General features: G+C 38.6%; 1 protein-coding gene across 4 annotated transcripts; it reads right to left on the reverse strand.

The window, feature by feature from the left end:
* Nucleotides 1–2,781: 2,781 nt before the first annotated feature.
* Nucleotides 2,782–23,089, reverse strand: hook3 (hook microtubule-tethering protein 3). Of its 4 annotated transcripts, none has more exons than XM_008423927.2 (25): nt 22,909–23,089; nt 18,644–18,729; nt 18,452–18,524; nt 18,316–18,366; nt 18,085–18,217; nt 17,921–17,988; nt 17,753–17,818; nt 16,965–17,048; nt 16,369–16,431; nt 14,839–15,002; nt 14,611–14,751; nt 13,750–13,837; nt 13,528–13,641; nt 13,274–13,384; nt 13,102–13,186; nt 12,938–13,007; nt 10,726–10,866; nt 9,981–10,068; nt 9,734–9,768; nt 9,524–9,606; nt 9,085–9,185; nt 8,878–8,982; nt 8,712–8,783; nt 7,734–7,870; nt 2,782–5,929 (listed from the first exon to the last, which is right to left on the reverse strand). In XM_008423927.2, exons 1-25 carry the CDS (start codon nt 22,963–22,965, stop codon nt 5,914–5,916), a joined length of 2,232 nt encoding a protein of 743 aa, XP_008422149.1. In that variant the 5' UTR covers nt 22,966–23,089; the 3' UTR covers nt 2,782–5,913. The 4 variants fall into 4 exon arrangements, with proteins under 4 accessions (XP_008422149.1, XP_008422150.1, XP_008422151.1 ...); XM_008423928.2 differs by having other exon boundaries at nt 2,782–7,570; XM_008423929.2 differs by lacking the exon at nt 16,369–16,431.
* Nucleotides 23,090–23,758: the final 669 nt, after the last annotated feature.

A 23,758-nucleotide genomic window follows, 5' to 3' on the forward strand; every position in this document is an offset into this window, starting at 1 on the left:
CTTTTAAACCGAAAGTGTCATAAAGTCCAAGTTGTGCACCAAACACTTAGCAATGAAGAAATAAAAAAAGGTTCTTTCATTAGAGAGATGACAAGTCTGGCACTGTGGGATGTTATTCTCAGTGGAATGTTTCCATGATTATTTCAATGTAGAGGAAAAAGTCAGACAAAATAAAAGTAAAAAAAAAAAAACAAACAGCACACATCTGGGACAGATGAGTTTCGTTTTCTTTTATTTTGGTTTTTAAGACGATATTCTTTTACAACATTAAGAGTAATGGTTCTAAACAAACAAACAAAAAAACTTTCCAATGCTCACATTGACAGATGTCTTCCACTTTTAAAGGAAAAACTGAATTTATTGCAATAAAAAAAGTTTTTTTTTAAGATGTATTTTTTAATTAAGCTGCAAATAAAAATACTTTTTGTCAAAGTTGAGGCTCCTTTGTTATATGTGGTAAAAGTCTGTTTCATATCCCATCAGAAACAAACTTTTAGGTTGAATGAAAATCATTCAAAATAACATAAGATTTGGAATAATCTCCTAAAAGTCATGGGTCATACTGATGTTTTTAGGCAGTTTTGAAACGAGTGTTTGTGTTTGTGCTCTTCTTGCTCAGCAGTAGTTTTCAACTTGGAAAACTCCCATGGATGCAGTTTTTGGAAAGCCTCTTCCTGAAGAACAAACACTAATCTTAACAAAGCCAAAAGAGGCCTGCAGTGCTTTATATGTTGTTTTTGAACTCTCAAAGGGATTTTGTTAGGCTAGTCACCCCTGGGAAGGTTCAATTAGTGTTTGATGTTTTGTTAATTTTCAGTTATTGGTTCTCACTGTGATTCACTAGAACCCAGTGTCTAAACAATGGGTTTGAATCCTGTTCCAGATGTGAATAGTTTGTTTCGAAGCTGCTCTTGAATTTCTTAAATCGGGTAATGAGTTGCTGTTCTTTACCCGATCTCCTACTTTAACCTGCTTCCTGTTGTCTGCCATATACCTTAAAAAATTACTGCACCTTCTTTTTTGATTTTTTTCATCCATTACACAAATAATATAAGAAATAAAAAAGTCCATAAAGAAGCAAACACATTTCACAATTTTGTACAGCACTTTTTTTCAGCTAATCAATCCATGGGAATAAAACTTTTGTTGTAAAATAGTATTCATCAATTCATGTTGTGATATTTTTCAAAGGTTCAATGACAGAAATGGGAAGAAAAGGAAAAAATATCCAATTTAAAATTGGTTTTCCGTTGCGTGTTGACATCATATTGGCTCATCTTTTGAGGCTAGGAGCCTTTTTATGCTTGAATTATTCACAGGTCAAGAGGCTACCACAAAAACAAACAACTCTCAGCAAAACAAAAACCTGGACTTAAAATTGGGGTGGGGAAAAACTGCAATTGAAAAGTATTTGAGGTATAATTGTTCACTTTTGACCGGTACTGTATGATTGTTGTATTAGCAGAAAGCAAGAATCAAACATTTGATTAAACATTAAATATACTTCCAGGGAACAAGAACACTTCTATGTTTGTCAGACCTCACCACATTAAAAGTCTTTTATTTCATCCTGAAATGGAATTTGATATTGCCACATTGAACTGTAACCATCAGTTCCCCTCTTTTCACTTAGAATGTCAAAGACAGAAGTTAGGGGGGGTGGTAACCAGAGAGGTGTATTTATATTGACTCTGGACCTCTGCTGGGACTTGTGTCAGGAAGCACCCAGAGGCTGAGGTTAGAGAGAGAGGAGAAAAAGGAGCTCTCCGGAATGAAGAATAGGACACTGATACAGGGATGTTCCGGTGTCCGCAGCCTCGAGGGGCGTTCAGGCTCCATTTCCCAGGCTGAGCCCAGTTTGTGTCAGCAGAGAAGAGGAGCAGTTCAAAGTCTGAACTAACAAGATTTTTTCCATTGCTTACAGATAATAACATAATAAGACAGCAGAATTATTTGTAAGATTAGAGATGGAATGCTAGGTTGTGCAGCCCCGCTCTAATTCTGAACTGAGGAGACGTTCAAGAACGACGGGCCGGTATTAAAACAATCCGTTTGCAGTACTGCTTTATTTTACAAACACCAAGTTGTATTTCATAGTTTTTTGTATCTAAGGGTGTTAGTTATACGTATAATAGTTGCATGTCATTATCAAGTAGTACTGCTAATATATTTTTAATTGAACAATGTACTTTTCTCAAATACCGGCTTCTAGTTATCAGCTATTTAAATCCAGAGTAATTTCTTTCCTCCATAAAAAAAAAAAGCTGTGAAAGATCAAGCTGTTTAACATTACAGAATTTAAATTATTTTATATTTTTCCAACACAGCACTTTGCTGTCAAACTTCAGACTTTTAGATCCTAGTTTATGGGATAAGCTACTAATAATTGCAACAATTACCTATTTTCTGTACCAGTGCCTCAGTTCAGCGTTTTGTTTCTGAAAGGGGTAGCTGTGTGTGTAATCCATTTCTGTAGACAGAAAGTTACTGCTGCCACCAAATTTGTCGGGCATTTTCTACTTTTTTAAAGTAGCAAAGGGATGGAGCTACTGCTACCAGCCACCAGTCGACCTGTAGATAAGTGTTTATACCAAGGTTGGTTCTAGTGGGTCAAATTAAATTCTATGCAACTCGACCAGTTTGAGATGACATTTGTTGGTTATTAGCTCTATTCAGTTTAGATGAATTAACCAACAATTGTCTAGAAATGCTAAACTGATTGTCATTTTGTTTGGGGTGAAAAAGAGTTAAAAAAATCTGAATAAACGGGACAAAACAACATGTTTTTATACAAGTTTTATTTACAACGTGGTTTCTGGGTTTCATGGTGTCGGAAGCACATTTTCATCAGCGTAATCCTTGTTGGATAAATGTGAGATGAAATCCACCTAACTAGACATGATCTTCTGATTTCCTCAATCGCAAATATTTTTAAAACAGCCCTACGACACGACCACAAATGTTATGTACAATTTGTCTTCCTATACAAGCAATATAAAATATTGGCAAATAGGACATTATTTGCTACTTTGGGATTGGCCCCTTTTGTTGTTCATTTCAGCTTTCTAATTCATTTGACAGAGCCTTAGTGATATTACCAACCAAATTAAAAATAAAAAAAAAACCTCTAGGGAATACCAGGCATGTAAAAATACAGACATGATAGTTTTCAATGGGTTTCAGCATAAAATATTTGTTCTTAGAACACTGAAGTGAGTTTCAAAGTCTTAGTTAGAGCAGCACACCGGGTTTTTAACCCCTTCCTTATTGCCAAGAAATGTGCATTGAAAAGGACAACAAATTGGCCCCACCTGTAATCAGGTAATGGAGGTATGCGAACACAAAATTACAGTGGGTGGTTTGACAGGGATGCAAGGAGAAAACCAGAAAGCCTGCTTATTTTTTATTTTTTTTGTCTTTTCAGATGAGTGTTCATAAACGCAGGTTTGCCCAAATCCCTGACATGAATGTCAACGGGTCAACCACAATGTGGATGCGTTGCAAAATATACAAACCATGTTCTGAGGATGGACGGTTAAAAGAGGTCTGTGTAACGTTACTTGAAGTACAAACAGGAAAAATGGTTAATGTCGCATAATTTACAAAAATATGATTCATTTAGAAAAAAAAAGAAGAAATCCTGGAAACTTTAGTCGTCCATGTTCTTAAATGTTATTTCAACACATTATTTTTTGTTTTAAAAATAGTTTTATTTGATGATCATTGTTGCTACCATCATGTCAATCTCACGTCCATAAACTTAAAAGGTCATTTGTGTGAGTGCTGCAAATCTTGTTGATGCGAGAATTAAAATGTGGTTTTGCTTCTTTTGTTCCAGAGAAAAGCATCGTACTCAACTACAAATGCAAATTTATTTGTGCAGTGTTTAAAAAGAAAAAAAAAAAAGATTTTTTTCCCTGTAAACACTGACTATACAAGAACCGTAACTTTCACAGGTCTCCAGTTTATACTTGGAGTTAAATGCTTTAATACTAGAAACCTCCTCCTTTAGTTGCATATGTTACTTAACAGTATTTTGATCTCAATTACATCCATTGTAACAGTATAAATGATAATATAATAATAATACTAATTTAAAAAAATGTTAACACTGCTGTACAAGCAAAAAAAAAATAAATAAATAAGCCATTAGGATAAAATGCATTGCATGGATTAAACTAAGATTACACAACAGAAGAAGTATGAGTAAAACGTTGGGGAGAAATGCTCTCATTAAGCCAAACTTAGAGTTAAGTTATTGTCAAGATAAAGACAAACTGAGGTTTTGGTTTGCCGTAAATACTCAATAAACCTTGTAACATATTGAATCCAAACCTAAACACCTTTTGATAGCATCAGAAACAAAAGGCACTCAGCTGGAGGGTTGAACCATCTCTCACTATAGGGTTTAACACTTGCAACTCGTCCATGCTGTCAGATTCTGGATAAGATTTTTAATGAACTCTGGAAAATAAAAGTTAAATAAAACATTTACTAAAACAAAACTGGAGAACATACATACATATATCTGACAGAAACATCTAAATTTGCCTGAAAGTGAATGAACTGCATCTTATTCCACGATCCCAAAAAAAATGCCAACATACTTTGATACTGCAAGACTTTTAGCTCTGATAATACTGAAAACCAGAGATGAAAGGAAGATTCTCCTGCTTTTGCTGGTTTGACGTTTTCCTTAAAGGAAGTTATAATTAATGCAACCTTCTTCTGCCTTTTCCACATCATTCCACTGATTAGTACTCAGCCCAAACATGAGGTTTACTTTAGGTCCCAAAGTGAACAGACTGCCCATTGGCTTACCAATGCAAATGCACTTTTAATCTAATATTGTAATTTAAAATTATGAATCATGAAAAAAAAAGAGAGAGAGAAAGAAATAAGCTTTTTGGTATAATTACAATCATCTCTAAAATTGTGGCCTACACTCAAAAAATAAATTAAATAATGTAGAAAAAGGGCTGGAAAGAGGCATGATTAGGCTTAATGAGGACTTTTAACTCAAATAAAAACTAATCTGTAACAAGACTGTTAACATAGCACACGTTATTTACCATCCTCAGCTCATAAAAACAAGGCAACGGAGGAAAGTCCCCGAAAGCTTTTTACTTTGTTCAAAACTTGCTGTAATCAACACCTGGATTAAATTAAAATAATAATAATAATAATAATAATAATAATAAACATCTTTAAGATCCAATCCACCAAATAAGAGGTCAGATGTGACGCAACAGTTTAAAAGGGAGAAAACTCTAAATGAGACCAATTTACAGGCTGCACCTCTTAAATAACACGTTAATCCTCTCAGTCATGTAGATTGAAATGGATCTGTGGAAATATGTCACCGAGGTGTCCTGACGCGGCCAGCCGAAGACGAGATCTTCATAAATACCAAACAGGTTGACGGACAGGAAATACTGCTGTACTCTGATCCCTTCTGGGACGTTTGAAACACGCGCTGCGCTGTAACAGACTTGTTGCACGTGAAAGCACGAGTGGATGCGTCCATCAGGTGTAACAGCGGAGTTAGAAGGTATGAAGGAAGGAGGACAGGGACGTTAACATCAGACTACTGGCACGGAAGGTGGGAAAGGGAATTAATCGGAGAATTTTCTTTTCTTTTCAGATCCCAAAATCCCTCATCAGACTCGCCTGGAGATTATGATGCATAACAATGCCGAAGGGTTGTTAGTGCTCATGCTGCTGAGGCCGATAGAGGGACGGGTTATTTTGAAGGCTTGAAATAACACAGAGGGGTCATGCAAACAGTAGGCAGGCAGGTTCATGCATCAGGCGCCTCAGCCCAGCCTGGCCCCGGGGGTCAGGGCAGGCCACAGGGGGGGACAAGGCCGGGCCCGGCCGCACAAGGCTAGGAGCAGCTCACTGGCATACCAGTCATGCAGTGACATTGCTGTAGGAGGAGGAGAGAGAGATGTTATGGTCAGATGGGAGAGCTGGTTAGCATAAAAGAAAAGCACCGTGTCAGTTTAAAATTAAAGTTAATAGAAGACCTGTGGTGAGACATTCGGGTTAAAGAGACGATGGAAAAGAAAACTGACGCACAACAATTTGTGCAACTCCTGGTAAAGGAGCATCTAAAAATCCCTAGATGGAAACATACTGTAGATCATCTTCTTCAATCGTGAGCAACATGATTCAAACTCTGAAGCAACGGCACGGCTAAAAGCCCGTGAAGTATTTTATCTTGGAGGAAAGTCCTGCAAAATGGTTCGTTGAGAGAAACAGATGGTAAAAAAAAATCTATGGCACACAAACTCTGTTCAACACAAACCAGAACACGCTGGTAAAGCTAAAAACCAGATCCAGTGGTTTCGCTCCAGAATTCTGTTATTTACTAAACAAGCTAACCAAAATCCTGACACGCAGGAACATTTAACAATCTACAGTGCAGGTCAGAAGTTTGCATGTGTTCATTGTTGGGATGATGAGAGACAAGGGAATTGCAATCATTACCACAGTACATGTTTGCAACATTGTAACTGTAAAAAAACTGCAATATTTAGTCATTTCAAATGTCTGGCATAACTATTACTTGTATATTTGGACACCTGAAAGCGGTGTAACTCCCATGACTACATTTAAACTACATTTGTAGCAGCTGAAATGCTGACGCTCATGTATGGTGGGGGCATCGTTTAATGAAGAAGGAAAAGCTCCATGAAAAATGTCAGTTAGCTGTACCACTGCAATTTTTCCAATTCTCAAATATATCCAACTATATTTTAACCTTATATGAGAAGGACAAAATATTCAAAGTTGTACACTCCTGTTGAAAAAATAACTTACGTTTTTTTTTGTTTTTTTTTTGCTTTTTAAATACTCCTTGCAAAAAAAAACAAGAAACATTTCAAACAAACTAGGAGCCACAAATGAAATAAATTCTTGTTGACGATAAAACTTCTGACCAGCACTGTAGCTAATTATAGATTGCACCTTCTGAAGCAACTTCAAACCCCGTCGAAGTTGATTCCTTTAAAAAAAAAAAGAGAGAAAAATTCCCAATTATTGCTTTCGTTTTCCCAACTGTAACCTAGTTATTCTAAAAACCACTGTCACCTTATTCAGACATTTACAGGAAAAATAAAAACAACATAAATCTTCCTATGAATCAGTTATTTAAGACCAACCGTAAAAAGGTATATGAAATAAAATTTAAACATTAGACCTTGAGCAGGGACAGTCATTCTCCAGGTAGAGAAGTGCATAAATACTGCATGAAAAGGTAGAACTGTTCCTCATCAAAAAATGACAATAACTTCTCAAAAAGATGCAAGTCTTCTGAGCGCCTGGGTCCAGATTAGCTGGGTGGTAAAGTTTGTCACACAGAACAAGTTCAACAAGAGGTCAGTTGGGCATTTGGAGTGATTAGTCAATATATTTAAAAAAATATATATGCTGGGGTTCAAACAAGGTAGAAGTCTTGCATCACTGGATGGGAGTCAAGGTTAAAATAGGATTTGGCAGGAAGAAGAAAAAAAAAAAGGGTGCAAGATTTGGGCCTCCTTGCCCCCTGAATCTTTACCTCATGGATCTGATTGAGAAGAAGAAGAAAAAAAAAAAAAACACAGAAAATCAAAGGCCGAATCCATTAGAGTTAAATGGAAATGTTGTGCCTCAAAGCAGGTTTTGCAGGTTAAAAGCAAGTTCAGAGAATTTAAAGAGCAGCTATCTTTTAGTGCCCTGAGGCCGTCTACCTTGCGGTAGCTGGCTGGACGTGGCCTGGGTAGGAGCGACGCGTGCTGGTGGCTTGTCTCTGTCTGGCCAGGAAGGACTGACCGGAGCCGGTGTTGGCGAGTCGGTCTTCAGCCGCCTTCTTCTGCAGAGACATGCCCTGGTAGGACACAGAGACGACCACTTGATTCTGGGAGGGCCAAACTGTGCTCTTTGGGGTTGATGCGCATTTTGGCACGTTACAAGCGCAATCTTCAATTGCATTACACTGCTAGCATTTTGTACCTACATACAAAATGCTAGCAGTGGTAGAAAACATCACGCTTCATGCACCCTCCTAAATGTAATCAGAGCTTCAGCTGTTTTGCAAAGAGTGAGTAAACACCGGCATATTAAATCCCTGCAAAATTACGCTGAAGGTCGTGGCAGTAACACGGCAACGTGTGAAAAAAGTTAAACGGCACACAAGAAACAGCAATTTAGTTTTAATAGAATAATGGAGCTCATTTAATAATGTGTTATAGCATCACATAAATGTGGACTCAGACACAGAATAGACGGGTTACTTCCCTTAAAAGAAGCACATGCTCTCACACCAGCGCTCACCTGTTTCTACAGTGTTTCTAAAGCACTGTTTTGCTGCCCTCTACTGTTACTTCTCATTAAATTATTTTTTAAATTGAAGGTCTGTGCCACTGTAACGCAACATAAAAAAAAAAAAAAAAACGATCTTCCAGAAAACCGCGAAACAGCTGGAACCCCGACTTCCTTGAAATCAAGACTAAAAACTCACCTGCCTTTGATTTATAGTAACCGGAACGCGGATCAACATTTTTGATGTGCATTTGCTTGACGATTGCGATGATGGCGTTTGACAAAATGTAATGTTTATTTCTCGTTTCATAATTGATGACCTACATCATGTTTTTATGATGTACAGCCCTTTGAGCTGCCTTGCTGCTGAAAAGTGGTAAACAAGTAAATGTGACTTCATCTCTTACCATGTTGTACCAGGCTGAAACAATCAGCTTCTCCTCGTGATCCCGCTGGCTTTTTGTCTTGTCCATTTCTTTCTGTTTAAAATGAGCACAAAACATTCAAGTTACATTTAGTAAAGTTATTTATTAGATAGTGTTTATGTAACCCTTAAGTGTGGGGCTCATTTACCTCCAGCGAGAGCAACATCCTCTCCTTCTCCTGGAGCTGGTTTTTCAGGGCCTGAACCTCCGGACCGGAGCCTTGGTTCTGTTTCGGGTCCAGCGTCCGAATAACCTGCCAGGGTAAAAATCAGATGCGTCTCACAACAAATGCTTGATGTGTGTAAATATAGAAATAGAGAGGTTGGTTTTTTTTGTTTACTGTAACTTCACTCACACTTTTTGCCTTTTCAAGATATTTCTTGTATCTCTCCTCCATCTGTTTCATCTCTTCATCTTTTTTCTTCAGAGCTTCTTCAAGCTCATCCACTCGTTGGGCTAGTATGAAAATATATTTTAAGTCTTCTACACATCCCACATAAAGTAATACGGTTCTTTACATAAACACAGGAAGATGCCAGGGTGGAAGACACGTCTACCAAGGCCAGCGCCGCGGTTTGGATCGTCTAAATCTGAGCTGCAGATCTTTTGTTTCTGCTAATGCTACAGTTTTCCAAAGTTTTATGAAATTTTGCTTTGCGGCGATTTTTTTTTTTTTTTTGTATTTCTGCTGACAAACTGCAGCGATCACATTCCTCCTCCACAGCTCTCGCCTTGGCAGGGAAATGAAAGTGAAAAGAAGGCTTCAAACATGTCAGCAGTTAGTCCAAACTCACAGCTGGCATTGTATTTAGGCTCCATTTCATCGATGATAGCGCTTTTCTTCAGTAACTCGTTGTTCACTTCTTGTAACTTCTCCCTACAACAACAACAACAAAAAAAGATTCATAAAAATGAGATTTTGGCCAAATTAGGTCAGATGGCTTGTAGGAAGCCCTTAAAACAATCTGAATTATACATGACTGCTTTATTTTAATGTAACTTACACATGTTCGTCATATTTCTTCTTCAGAACTGATGACTGAAACAGAAACAAATGAAAAATGTTTTACAACAAACGGAATTAAATCAATCATTGATTCACAGACACTCATTTAAACTGACGTGCACAATAAACGAGTCAAGAGTTTTAAAACGTTTATTTTTATTAGGACTTAGAAGTTAGAGGCATGTGGTTATTTATCGTCAGTAAAAGTCGAAATTAAAACATAGACGAGCATTCAGCTCACTTACATTGTCTGCTTTTGAACCCTGTTCCTGCACCGTCTTTTGGAGCTCTTCCACCTGACTCTGCTCCTCCATCAACCGCTGATTGATTAATCTAAATAAAAAGAAATGGAAAACTAATATGACAACAATGTTTTTTTTAACGGGCTGCACAGTGGCGCAGTTGGTAGAGCTGTTGCCTTGCAGCATGAAGGTTCTGGGTTCGATTCCCGACCCCGGTCTTTCTGCATGGAGTTTGCATGTTCTCCCTGTGCATGCGTGGGTTTTCTCCGGGTACTCCAGTTTCCTCCCACAGTCCAAAAACATGACCGTCAGGTTAATTGGCCTCTCCAAATTGCCCCTAGGTGTGAGTGTGTGTGTGCATGGTTGTTTGTCCTGTGTGTCTCTGTGTTGCCCTGCGACAGACTGGCGACCTGTCCAGGGTGTACCCCACCTCTCGCCTGAAACTTTAGCTGGAGATGGGCACCAGCAACCCTCCTGACCCCATTAGGGGACAAGGGTGTAAGAAAATGGATGGATGGATGTTTTTTTTTAACACTGGATTGAGAATACTGAAAACTACAACAGGAGTATATAAAATATTACAGGTCTTACAAAATATACAGGTCTCCTGAGATCAACAGATCAAAATGAGAGCAAACTGATCCCTATTCCATCTTCAATTTAGATCAACTTTAAACCGTGGGAAACAGTTTTTTCTTGGGTTTTTTTTTTTTTTTTTTGCTTGTTTTGGACGGTTTTCTGCACAAACCTGTTTTCTGTCTCCAGTTCACTTTTTCTTCTGTTGGCATCTTCCAGCAGGCTCTGCAGCAAAGCGATCTTCTCGTTGTCCGATCCCTCCTGGGCCAGCTTCAGCATTTTGTTTTCGTGCTGAAGGCGAATCAGATGTTCCCTGTGGAAACGCGCCGCAAGGACCAATTAGGTCGGAATCAGAATTGCTAGCAATAATCTCTAATTAACTTAGGGCACTGAATTAGGGGTACATGTAGAAGCAAAAACAACCAAATTCAAAAGCGATGGCGTGTATTAATACAGCAAAGTTTGCAAGAGTCAAGAAAATAAGAACACCTTTCAGCATCAGCGAGATGTTTAGCAATGTAGTCAGAAAAAAAAAAACACAGAAGGTTTTAAAACCCAGGTAAAAGGAAAACACATTTTCTACAACATTTCAGGACCCGTTTATGCATAATTCATGCAGCGCAAGGAAGAGACTTACAGCCGATAAGAGGACAGAAGAACACAGTTCAACAAAGTTATTCTATTTTATCACTTCTGAGCTTTTAATCTCTGGAACATACTGGATGGTGAGGGTCTGATTTCACCAGGGAATACACACAAACTCTGATGTTTGCAGTGAAAACGGCTAACGTAAGATGCTTAAGAGTTTAAAACATAAACTGCCTCTTCATGCACACAACGTGACGCCAACTCTGCTCCTAAAGTATTAACAGGTCACAGCAGGGCTGCTAAAAACACATCTGCAACGCTCTCCTAATAACTTCCTACTTCACAAATCAGAATCAGCAGCTCAAAGCTGATCCGTCCATCTCTGGTATATATATTTTAATGAACTTACATTCAAAGAAATGCATGTATAACACCTGAACTCCAGACATTTAAAAAGATTCTCAACAGATACTCAATGAAAAATCTCAACTGAGGAATCTTTTTCCATTTCGAAAGCCTCCAAAACGAAACATCCTCAGAGAATTCTGTCTAATTGCTAGAGTTGTCTGAATTTGGGTTAAGCAGCTTTTCAACAATTATAATTTCTGGATTTTCTGCATAACGGCCAATTGTTTCAGGTTCATAAGTGCTGTAAAAAAAAAAACAAAAAAAAAAACTATAGAACATAAACCCAGGCACAGTAAGAACCTCCCTCGGAAAGCTGTTAGAGAGCTGATGCAACTTGTACAAAGGTGTTGCACAAAGCTTTAAAGCGAAACATCTCATTAACCCAAAACGAGAAACTGTAACAGAAGAAAAGGCTCGTTGAGGATGAGGCGAAACACATACAGTACCGCGGATGATTCTTTTGAGCAACCATAACATTGTGATTAATTACCTGTTACCTGATAATACTTAGACAACTTTGCTGCCAAAACAGCTCTGACAAGTCAGAACAGCTGAGGGCCTCTGGAAGATTCACACAGAAGTCCAATAACGCCTCAGCCAGAACAGCAGCAGACAGAATGAATGAAGTGTGAAAAAAGTAACAAATAAATGTGGAAGTTTAAGAGCTAATTGAAGGTAATTTAAAACCCTTTAGCTGTCCGTGTAAGTCAATGGGCCCATGAGGACATTGATGTCATCATGTCAGGTAAGAGGTTAAGATTCTGCGTGGGAAATATTGACCTACTAATACCCTATTATAGAACTAAAATTGAAAAGATTCAATTTAAAACCTTAATTTTTAAAAAATATTTAGCAATAGTCACAAAGAAAGCCTTTTAGTATTACTTGGATGATTAAATAATGGTCGGTGTAGTACGGCTAAGAAGTGTCATCAGGGACATGTAAAGAACTTTAAAAGTGCAGGTACTAAAATAAAAAAACAAGGGAGGGCACATTTAGCTACATACTGTTTTCAATCTCAGGGAGGTAATCAAGTTCTATTTTAACAACGCCAATTTGTTCCTATAAAGCAGGCCAAAGTTTGAGGATTTCCAGCTTAGAACAGGTGAGGTCAAAGAAATATTTTCAAAAATAACAGGCAAAAAGGCTTTTGTTATCTAGGGGCACATGATTACCGCTCAGGTGAACCAAAAAGGCTCGCTAAATTTAATAAACTGCACTGAATATAGTTTGACATATAAGTAAATGACTGATGTGACTGCACAGTGGATGGTGGGCCATAGCAGGAGAGTTAAAGTTGGATCAGAAAACACTCGACTGCTACAAAGTGACCAGAGACTGTTGACAAAAACAATAAGACGCGGGGCTAAAAAGTCTAATTTACTTACCGGATTTCTGGGGTGGTGATCTCAGCAGCCAGGGAATCTGAGCCTTCGCTGCCCCCTAGTGGGAACAAACCTGATAAAACAGACAACAGCAGTTCATTTTGCAAAACAAACGTAGAATAATGGATTATGTTTGTTAATATTTGATCACAAAGGTTTTCCGGTACTTGATGTAAGCTGTCCCTCTTGAGCCTGAACGCAGTGGAGTTCCTCAATAGTTTCCTTAAGAGAGTCTCTCTCTGTCCTCATGCGCTGTGTAGGGACAGAACAGGGGATACATTACTACATCAAACAGAAAGTGTACTTCATTTCCCTCTAAATTCAAAAGACATTACATACATCTTTTTCTTTCTGTAGAGAGTCCACTTTCTCTTTGAGGCGTTTGTACTCAAACTCCATCTTGTCGGCCTTTTTAGACTCTTCTGAAAGTCTGTTCTGAAGTTCGACCACCTGGGGAGAGACGAGGGAGTTTCCCCCCCAAAAAAACACCCGTCATGATTACTTAAAAACTTGCAGGAGCACCACGACTGCAAATGCAAGAGAGTTTGGCTACGCTACCCTGTCAGTAAAACCCCAGCTGGTCAGGTACCTACCTGTCTCTTGTAGGTCTCCAGTTGGCCCTTGGCAGCATTGGCCTTTCGAAGCTCCTCCTCCAAGCTGACGTTAGTCTGCATTAACACTGTGTTCTTCTCCTCCAGAAGCTTAATCTGGAGCACAGAGGGCAATATTAGCCATATTTATCACTTCTGCTTTGCAGGCAACTTTTTAGGCTGACAAGCAGACGATAAAAGACATTTGTCAGTGTGTTACTGTACCTGTCTCCTGAGTAGCCCCATGTCCTCCAGCTTTTTCTTGTAGTGCTCCACGGTGCCCTCCAGTTTGGAAACCTTGTCAGATGAATGTCTAAGAAGAAAACAGGAAGTCCTGTGGTTTTTACTGAGATTTTATGAGACAGAGCAAGGCAAACCAAACTAAATATTCTTGAAAATGTAAGTTATAAACCTAATCTATATATCATTTTCTGGCTAACTTTTCCCTTCCCATTAAGTAACAGCATTTAATTACAGAAAGGTGGACTCGTATGCTATACCAAGTTGACCTTTGAGAGCATTTGGTTGCCGTGAATTGTATGTAGTAGATTATTGTTTATCTTTTAGGATCCATGTTAGCTAGGCTTTACATAAAGTTCACTCTTCCTGAGGTCCATCTTTAAAAACACACATCATACGTACATACAGCCGATCAAAGATTTGACATACCTAGCAATAAAATGAATCACAGTTCATACAAAGTGTTGAAAAACTGATAAAAGACAGGATAATTAACCATTTCAGATTTACGTATGTTGCTCGTAAAAAGCTTTGAAAGCTGACTTCTGTTCATGAGAGCTAAAGACAGATAGTTCTACGCATTCACTGTTCTGCAATAAAGGTGCATTTGTGAAAATTAATGGCGTGTGAGAAAAGGGGTAAATACAAAACCTATGTCACTCTTTTTACATATTTATTTGTGAAAAGAAAGACAAAGAAACTGAAAACAATAAACCCTTTCTCTTATAATCTTTCTTAGCTGGTCAATCACATAACATCCTGATAAGCTGCAATGACGTTTTTCTTCAATTATTACAAGTTTTGCTTGTTTTACTAAGATGACGTCCGTGCGCCTCCCAGTCCTACCTAAGCACATCCATCTCGTCCTTCAGAGATTGGGCTTCATCTGCCAAAGACGTGAGTTCTTCATTCTGGGACTTCACATCTAGGAGCTCTTTCTCGAGCTCCTCGCAACGGATCCGGTAGTCGTCTTTTGCCGCCTCCAGCCTAACAGAAAGCATGAAAATCAACACGTCTGTAAAGAAAACGTCAACTTCGGTCTATTCAGCTGCAATTTGTGAAGCTAGTTCCCACCGGAAGGTTTCTTCTTGAAGCTGCTCCAGCTGTGTCTGCAGCTGGAGATGTCTACGTCCAGCGGGGCTGTTTATGTCCTCGATAGAGTCAGACTGGTTAAGTCTCTCCATCAGGACCTGGTTTTCGGCCAGCAGGCTGCTCTTCTCCTCTTGCAGAGCTGCCACCTGAGACGGTGGAGGTGTTGCCGATGCAGGCAGAGAACAGGAAGTGCGGGACGAAAGGAGGAAAACGCAGGGGAATCCAGAGAGGTGAACAAGGCAATAAAAAGCAGTTAAAGTTTTGCAACTTGAGATACTTGAAATACATAGATTACACTTTAGTTTCACGGAATTTAGTCCATTAGTTTCTCAATCACTGCATCAACATATTACTCTGATAAGTACACACCAAACACACATCAATGAGGCAAATAAACAAATTCCAACACAGCGGGAGGGTTGTGTATGGGGACATGTTTTCTTTTCAGTTTGATAACCAAGGAATCAAACTCCACACGAAGCAAAGCAGAAGCTGCTGGCTGTCGTCCTTTTCAAACAGCAAAAGCAAGAACTAACCATACGTTTTTTTAAGAAATGAAAATGTTTTGATATGTTCAAAGGCAAAATTACCCATCATGCCATTTTTTAAAGTAATTTTTCAGTTCCCATATTTGACCAAGATCAACTTAGTCTTTAAAAAAACTCAGATCTACACGGGACGATCATCAGAAACGACAGGAAAATGGTCACTGATCTTCTTTAAACCGTCCAGCAACATTGACGACTCCTACACTTTAAACCACCGGTATAAACTATGTCACTGTGTGCCTAGAGAACTTATAGTTTCACTGTAAGTTCATTAGACCTCAAAGTGAACTTATTTTAATGAGCTTTTTAAAATAAGTTCATTTCTTGGTGATATTTTAATATACTGAGCTGCGTCCATAAATGGCTTATGATAACGACTTCTAGGACAAGTTGCATTGCTGTGAAAATTCCAAGATCACAACAAGAAAATACTCCAACTAAGATGTGGATGGATAGAAAAAAAGCTAGAAATAACACTATATTCAAAATAAGAAAAACATTTCTGAATGGCGTAATCCCTATGAAATTTTGAGACCACAAATGCCAAAAGTCCCAAGATACAAAAAAAAATACCAGAAAGTCTTAAGGGGAAAAAAAGGTCTTGCTGTAAATGTGTTTCCCCCCCCCCCCTTTCATTTCAACCTTTCTCTTGCCGTCTTACTGCTGCTACTAAAAAGGATGAAACACACTGAGGTGAGAAACGCTCAGGATCATTAGTGCAGGACACCACCTGACGCACTCAAGACAAAACTGCAGCTCTAGACGGTGTGTGTGCTCCAAAAGCACCACGTGTAGATGTGTGCACAAGCGTTTGTGCACAAACGTGTACACGTTCGCACATGCTCACACAGTTTGGAGAAGGAAAATCTGGTGCAAGCAGGCTGAAAACAACGGCAGGACTACTTAACACGGCACTCAGTGTGGATGGAAGGCAGACAAGAGAGAAAATGAAGTTTGGATTTACCCTCTCTTCTAGCTCATTAAAGTCTAACCTCAGTCTATCACGCTCCTCTTGGGCATGGAGGGCCTTTAAAACAAGCCACAAAGTGTTGAAACAGACAGGAAAGAAATGGGAAACTACTTAAAGACAAAGAACAACAAGTACAATTTTAGATCCACAGCTGCGTTTTTAAGTTTTCCAGATAAGACTTCAACAATGAGGCTAAAAAAATTAAAATAATTAAAAAATCACCATGAATTTTCCTCGCGAGGAACAAACCTATCAGTTTTAATGACATGAAGTAAAAAGTAACACAGAAAAAAAAAAGAGCAGATTTTTTTTTTTAATATTAAACTGAATAACATTTGTTAAGTTAGGAAGCATAACACAATCAGTGTATGTTAAATAAATAATTTACAAAATATATAAGAAAACATGAGACATGTTCTCCCGGTGTTGCATATTTTATAAAAGTTGTTCATGTGTGATTTAATTCCTCTGTTTTTTGGTTTTATTTTATTTTTATTCACAACAATTGCACAATAACAGTTTGGACTTCTAGTAGCTAAAAAAAATACTTTGTTATATATTTTTTATTATTATTATCATTCTAAACTGACCTGCAGGTCAAGCTCACGACACCGCTGAGCAATCTCTTCCTTGGTTGCCAAAGCATCATTCAGCTCCTCAATCGTCTTCTTAAGCTAAAAACAAGGGAGGGAAAAAAACAACACATTAAAATTGCACCGATTTGCCTGATTAAACCGATGACAGATGGCTGGGTCACAATCAAAATCCTCTCAAATGTACACGGCTTTCAAATAATCTGTCAATAATCTGCGCTCTTTTGGATTTAGAGGCAGAAAATCCAAAATGAGTCACCAATTTTTTCTTTGGGAGATCTGCAGGTCATATATGAAAAGAAAAATAAATAATCTATGGAAGACCTGATAACGTTCTTCTTTAGATCAGATGCTCTCTGATAGGATAAACAACATTATTTCTATTTGGAAGAATAATTAGATTTTCTTGATTTTATTTTTTCCTATTAATTGCACATTTAGATGTTTATTTAGTCTTAAATTACTGCGCTTTTAATCAAGTCAAACAAGCAAACTAAAAAAGTCAAATAACAGATTGCAAATGCACTATGTGATAAAGATCTTCGTTTTTAAGACCACGGCTCAATTAGAACATGTCCCGTCATGTTGTAAGGAAGGTTTGCTCCAGAAGGGACAGATCCGCTTCACAATATAAGATGGTATCATGTGAAAAGAACAGATTGGACTTCCACACTGACAACACCCCTTAGTACGCTGCTGATCTCAGTCCCTCATAAAAGAAGCCGTCATTCCTCTGGCATCCAGCAAAACGGAATTGATCTTGTGAATAATAAATCTTTCCATACCTCTCTGTCCAGATCTACGTACGAGTCATTTCCTCCGGGGGTGACAGCAGTCTCTTTACTCATCAGCTGCAGTGGGGAGGAGGGAGAAACACCCATTGATTGTTTACCACAAATTAAAAACACAAAGGATGAGTCAAAATAATAGCAATGTCAGAACAAAATGCCCACCTCCTGGATGGCGGTCATGACAACATGCTGTACCGATTCCTCCATCACCATTATGGTCTGGATGTATTCTACGCGACGCAAAACAGCAAACAAAAATCAATCAGACCATCATAGACACAGCTCATCTGCTGATAATATTTGTTATCAGAGGGTGAAATAAGCACCTTGTTTCTGTTCGCAGTTGACGGCGCAGCCCAGGATGAGTTGCAACATTCTCCCAAGTTCTGCAGCATCAGAGTGCTCTCCTATCAAACTTACATCTGGTAGTGTGAAATCATTGATGTGTTGACCTAAGACCTGAAAAGAAAAACGTTAAATATTTATTTTATCTATAACAAAAATCATCTAAACCTGAGACAGACTAAATCAAAACTTGCACAGCTGCATGTTCTTACCTCCTGGTAATAGTCCAGAATGCCTTTCAAGATTTTCTTTAGATTGCTGACCTGTCGAAACACGAACTTGGTTAAATTTCATTCATTACTACCATGCAACTCCATACATTTACTGCTGAGAAAGGGCAGCGCTGACCTTTAACCTCCAGTTGTCCCCGGCCTCTGGCTTGATTCTGGTAATCCAAGTATCATTAAAATATGATATATCGCTAAAAAATAAAAAAACAAATTAAAGAAAATATTAGTGTTTGGTAGCATAAATGTGTCAAGACAAAAACAGTGAGTGAAATAAACAAATAAATGGAAAAATAAATAAATAAAAGCTCACATTTTCTGCAGGACTTGGGCCATTACGACCCCACTGGTCAAATCTTCAACTGTCTTACATGGTGCTTCCACTCCAAATGTTTGGATCTGTGGAAGCGGCAGGCAAACACACACACACGCACACACACACACACATTTTTAGGGTAAGCTGCCAACAGTTTAACCAGTGTTACTGTTTAACACAGTGGAATGTCAACATATTGATTATTTTGCAGTATGCAAACTAAAAAGAGAATGAAACACAGTTTTTGTTTTAGAATAAGGTTGTGAATTTAAACTTGTTTTTAAAGTTTATTGTGCCCTCTAGTGGTTCATAAAACACCGTCAGTATTAACAGGTCTGATAAAATCACTGTGAATTTGGGTGGAAATCTTCATGCATTTTCAGAACTGTGTCCGAAATATCTGCAAGGCGACACAGAGTATTAAGCTCCTAACAGCAGCAGGGAAACAGGTGGAAAATATCTGTCGTCATAATTTAAAGACGTGTGTTTGTGCCAGGAAACACAAGCTACACCTGATGTTTATTTGCCAGTAGAAGTAGATATTTCACAAAGAATTTACTGAAAGTACAATCTGAGTATTTACACGCACTGTCCAAGTCCACTTTGCTTCTCCTCACCACTTACTTCCTGTTCCATCGCCTCAGTAATTTTCGGATCCTATTCTTCTTTCCACACTACCTCACATGCCATGTCATCACTGTCTTTTCCCCATAGTTGCAGTTTTCTCCTGCTAGTACAGGCAGAAAGTATGCAGCTGTAACGGATATTATATTCTTCAGTGTAGACGCCAGTGAAACATGCGCCAAAGGAGGAGGGAAACTTGTTGCAGGAATGCTGGAATTCAAACAGTAAGAAAACAGACGAGGTTTGAAGTCTGAGTGTTAGGTAGCCTCATTTTTCCATACTGGGAGGAAATTTAAGAAGCAGCTCTGAGCGCTCCAAGAACATACAACCTGGCGCCTATTTGCCTCTCTGTTTTATTTCATTTTCATTTTTCGGCTTCAGGATCCATTTTTATGAATGGGTCTTTTCAGCTTTTGAAAGAATGTCTAGCTCTAAATGGCATCAGAGTACTTGAAGAGCTAGATTACCAAATTTCAAACGAGGCACAGAACTAACACTTCTATATAAAAAAAAAAAGTCCATCGTATTTCCCTACAGTTAAAGCTCTGTCAATGAAATGTCACCCACTTCTACTGCTGCTGCACACTGCTGCTTAGCTGGCTGAAAGAACCTTTGCTTATAACTAAGCTGAAACTGGATTCCCCCTTCTTCCTCATAAATCAAAATAATAAATCTAAATCCTCAGCTCAACTTGTAAACGTAGATTTGAGCATCATCTCGAGCTTGATGTATTTTAACACTCTGTAGTAACTAACTAAACTTCTAATGTTAGAATATTCTCTTTAAAGGTATCATTTGAGAAGCAAAATAAGCGAAAAGACAGCAAACTTGGTGGAAAAACACTTGAAAACTACTATCATGCTTAGATGGAGCTTACATTCCATATTTTTATGCTTATGTAAAAAACACATATATTCTTAGTTTCTCATCATTTACTTTAAAAGACGCAGTTACACTTCCCTCATCGATCTGTCTAACTACTGGAGGTAAGAACCTCTGCTGATTTAAGAGCACACATTACCTTCTCTAATGTCTATGCTGCTCACTTTTCTCCAGTTTGAGTTACTACAGGGAGAAACAGATATTGCTGACCGAGATCACAGATGGTAAATAGTGGGAAACGGTGCATCTCAAAACGACGTTCAGTCTCTGGGGAGAGAACTGAAGCACGGCCATAAAGCAGGCAGCGGGAAGAAACATTGTTCTAAATGTTTGAAGCCACAACATTCGCTCTGCATCATTTCCTTTTTTTTGCAGGAAAGAGGAGGAAGGAAAGAAAAACACGGGGCGAACCACCCACTTAAAACACAAGTGGGATGCAGGGAAACGAAAAGGACGAAAACATTTTCACACAGGGAATAACCTGTTTGACAATCTTGGAAACTTCAGCGACAGAGCAACATCTGTTGTTGCAGATTTAAACATATTCAGACAATTTGAAAGCAGACGCTTTCTTTTTTTTTTTTTAAAGAAAAAAACATACAAAATTACCTGTTTTCCTACGTTTAACGCACTAAAAAAACAGTGATCATTACAACCAGATGAAGAATTTAAGCAATTTGATGCTCATGTGGAACCAAATAGTACAGAAGTAGCAGAGAGAGAGCGATGCAGGTGGCTTGCTTTACACATTGTGTATCTGTGAATTGGGCCTCATGTTGCTTTATAAAGCTTTCTGTGCAGTTAGAGCCAGTGCACACACACTTTCAAATGGTGTGTCTGGACATTTCTCTGGTACTGGATCCACTATAACCCCAATCTGTTACTGACAGCTAATGTGTTACTAAGCAACAGATGTCAGTCTCATAAAAGACAACATGTTCACCGTTTATAATTTACCTTTCATTAAATTGCCTCTTGGTGATATAATGAAGACGCATTGAAATTAGCATAAACCGACATGCTGAATCGGTTTAATTGATCTGGAACCTAACCATCATGCAATGTGAGACATTCAAAAGGCTCAACGTTCGCACTTGTTTCAGATTACATCCAGTTGGCTTCGCGCACGCTGCCCAGCACTGCAGGGTAAACGGGCTCAAATGAAAAGCTAGAAGAGGCTTTAATTATATCAACTAATTCACAGTGGAAATGATCGACCACAGCCAGCCAGCACAGGCCAAGTAAAAACAGAGAAATTAAGCCTACAAATGTTCAAACTGAAGTAAACACAAAACTGAAGGGTCGAGTGAGGTCAAAGAGGAAATCCACACCTATAGGTTTGCGGAAACGGCTGGGAAAATGAAATGTTCGACCATCGGATAGGGAATTAAAACAAAAGGCTGCAGGTTAAGTAACAGACAGTAATCAGATGTGTTCTTCAGTTTGCATCCAGACAGCATGACGCACTAGACATAGCTGAGGAATACAGATACAACAAAGCAAGAATGTATCAAGCTCTTCAATCAGTGCCTCATGCCTGTCTGTGACAACATGTTCCTTATGGCAAGCTTCCATAACAAGACATATCTGACGATTCATAACCAGTGTGGTCTAAATAAATCAAAAACATTTAACAATGCAAAGTTCTAAGTTGCATAAACAGATATACCTTTGCAGTGAAAATAAATATCTTTGTAAAGAATAGATGCACCAACCAACCACTTCCAGGTTGATACCGATTTATGTTTTTTGTTTTTTTTTCCCTCAAGTACCGTAACATATAAGCAGGAGACAAAATGTTGCAGGTTCTTTAAAAAATGTTATAGTTTTACAGCAGACATGTACCAGTCAATCAGTAAAGAGTTCAGAATCAGATTGTTTTCCTTTCATCGGTTCATAATCAGTAAAAGGCAGTGTCAGTGGTGAAAATTTCCAAAAAAAAAATGTTAAACCTGGGCGATAGAGGGAAAATCAGCCAATTCAGATAACTGGATGCAGAGATGTAAACATGTGACCAGAGCAATTTTGATATGTTTTCTGACAACACTGATCAAATGTACAACAACAAACATTACATTTCTAATTTACCAAACAGGGTGAGCATCCTCAGAAGTATTAAAGAGAGCTGGGAGATTTTCTCCAACAATGTAAACATGAACGACAGGAAACCACGTGACTTTGGGGTCTTGACAGTTTTTCAGCCCTGTAGTTTAGATCTATAATCCCAAGTCTGGCTAGATTTTGAGAGGGTACAAATAAATGATGAGGGAAGCTTTGTGTATCTGACAGCTGGCTCAATAGAAAGAATGAAGAAGGACGAGTGAGCATCATGCTACATGGACAAGAATGGCAGGAATTCAGCCTCAGAGCTGACACGTTAAACGATCTAAAGGGGGTGAAAGGCTTCGCCAAAGAAATGCTAAACTAAAGCCTATCTAACACCACCGACGTTGTCTGGATCTTACTGTTTTTACATACAGCTGAGATTTAAGAACCAGAAAGTTGAGCTAACGTTAAGTAACAGCAAATTTGATTTGTGCTGGAATCGCCATTCTGGTCACACAATGGTAGATGGTGGCTAAACACAGCAAACAGCTGGCCTGCATACGTAACCAAAGTGTCATTTTCCTTTAGCCAGCTAACGTTTCCTCTGTTAGCTCCAGGAGCTATCGCTAGCTCTTCTATGCTAGCTAGCATCGCCCCGGCGCCGGAGAGCTGTCTGTCACTATAAAAAACACTCTGATTTAAGTATTTACCCATGTCAAGAGACTTTCGCAGAGTTCCATTCGATCCAAGGACTCTGATGTGCTCATGGTTAGTTCACGTAGGCTGGCTGAGTGTGCGCGGCGAAGGGAGCCCGAACTTAACAGCGAGCTTCATACACTCCAGAGGTCTCTGCTGCTTTTTCGGTGTCTCACCGATCCGTCGGCCAGTGATAGGGTTCGCTGCTTTCCCCAAGCCGGCGCCTTTCGGAGGCGCTGTGGGCGGGCAGAGTCAGCAGAACTGTTAGGGATTTTTTTTTGTTTTGTTTGTTTTTTCTATTATTATAGAGTATGTAATATGTGTCTCAGACTGGTTGTTTAGCAAACAAAATCATTACCAATAATAGGAGCATTTGTTAAATGAAATTCATGTTTCGCTTATTTTTACTTTTCAGCTGTACACCTTGAGTTATACCCTACACGTAGACAGGGCAACACGGTACTTTCTAAAACAATTCATATCCATTGAGCTTTGTTTTTCTTCATACAGTTTGCTTTTGAAGATTAAAACAACTCGAAGTTATGAATAATCGTCAAATGGAAAAAAGCTTAGTTTTTCAAGAGTGGTTTTAAAATTAAAACTACTTTATTTAAATGATACAAAGGCATGGAAAGGCTGCATTTGTATCCAGCTCTTATGAGTCAGTACTTTGCAGCACCTCCTTTTACCTCAAGTCTTACTAAGGATTTAGTTCTTGACTTCAACTGTAAATGTTCTAATTCTAGAAAATGGTCTATGCAATTCTACAGGTTTAGATGAAATAAAAATGTATTAATCACTAAGGAAAGCAGTTTCCTGCAGCAGTACGCCAACAATTTTATTTTCCTTCAAAATCCTATTTTA

Source organism: Poecilia reticulata, linkage group LG12 (genome assembly GCF_000633615.1).
Source record: "Poecilia reticulata strain Guanapo linkage group LG12, Guppy_female_1.0+MT, whole genome shotgun sequence".
NCBI classification, from domain to species: Eukaryota; Metazoa; Chordata; class Actinopteri; order Cyprinodontiformes; family Poeciliidae; genus Poecilia; species Poecilia reticulata.

Coding starts and splice junctions, on each gene's coding strand:
- hook3 (XM_008423927.2), bottom strand. CDS start 22,965: ATGAGCACATCAGAGTCCTTGGATCGAATGGAACTCTGCGAAAGTCTC. Junction 17,819..17,920: donor TCATGACCGCCATCCAGGAG/GTGGGCATTTTG, acceptor TCCCCACTGCAG/CTGATGAGTAAAGAGACTGC. Junction 10,867..12,937: donor ATCACCACCCCAGAAATCCG/GTAAGTAAATTA, acceptor GCGTTTCCACAG/GGAACATCTGATTCGCCTTC.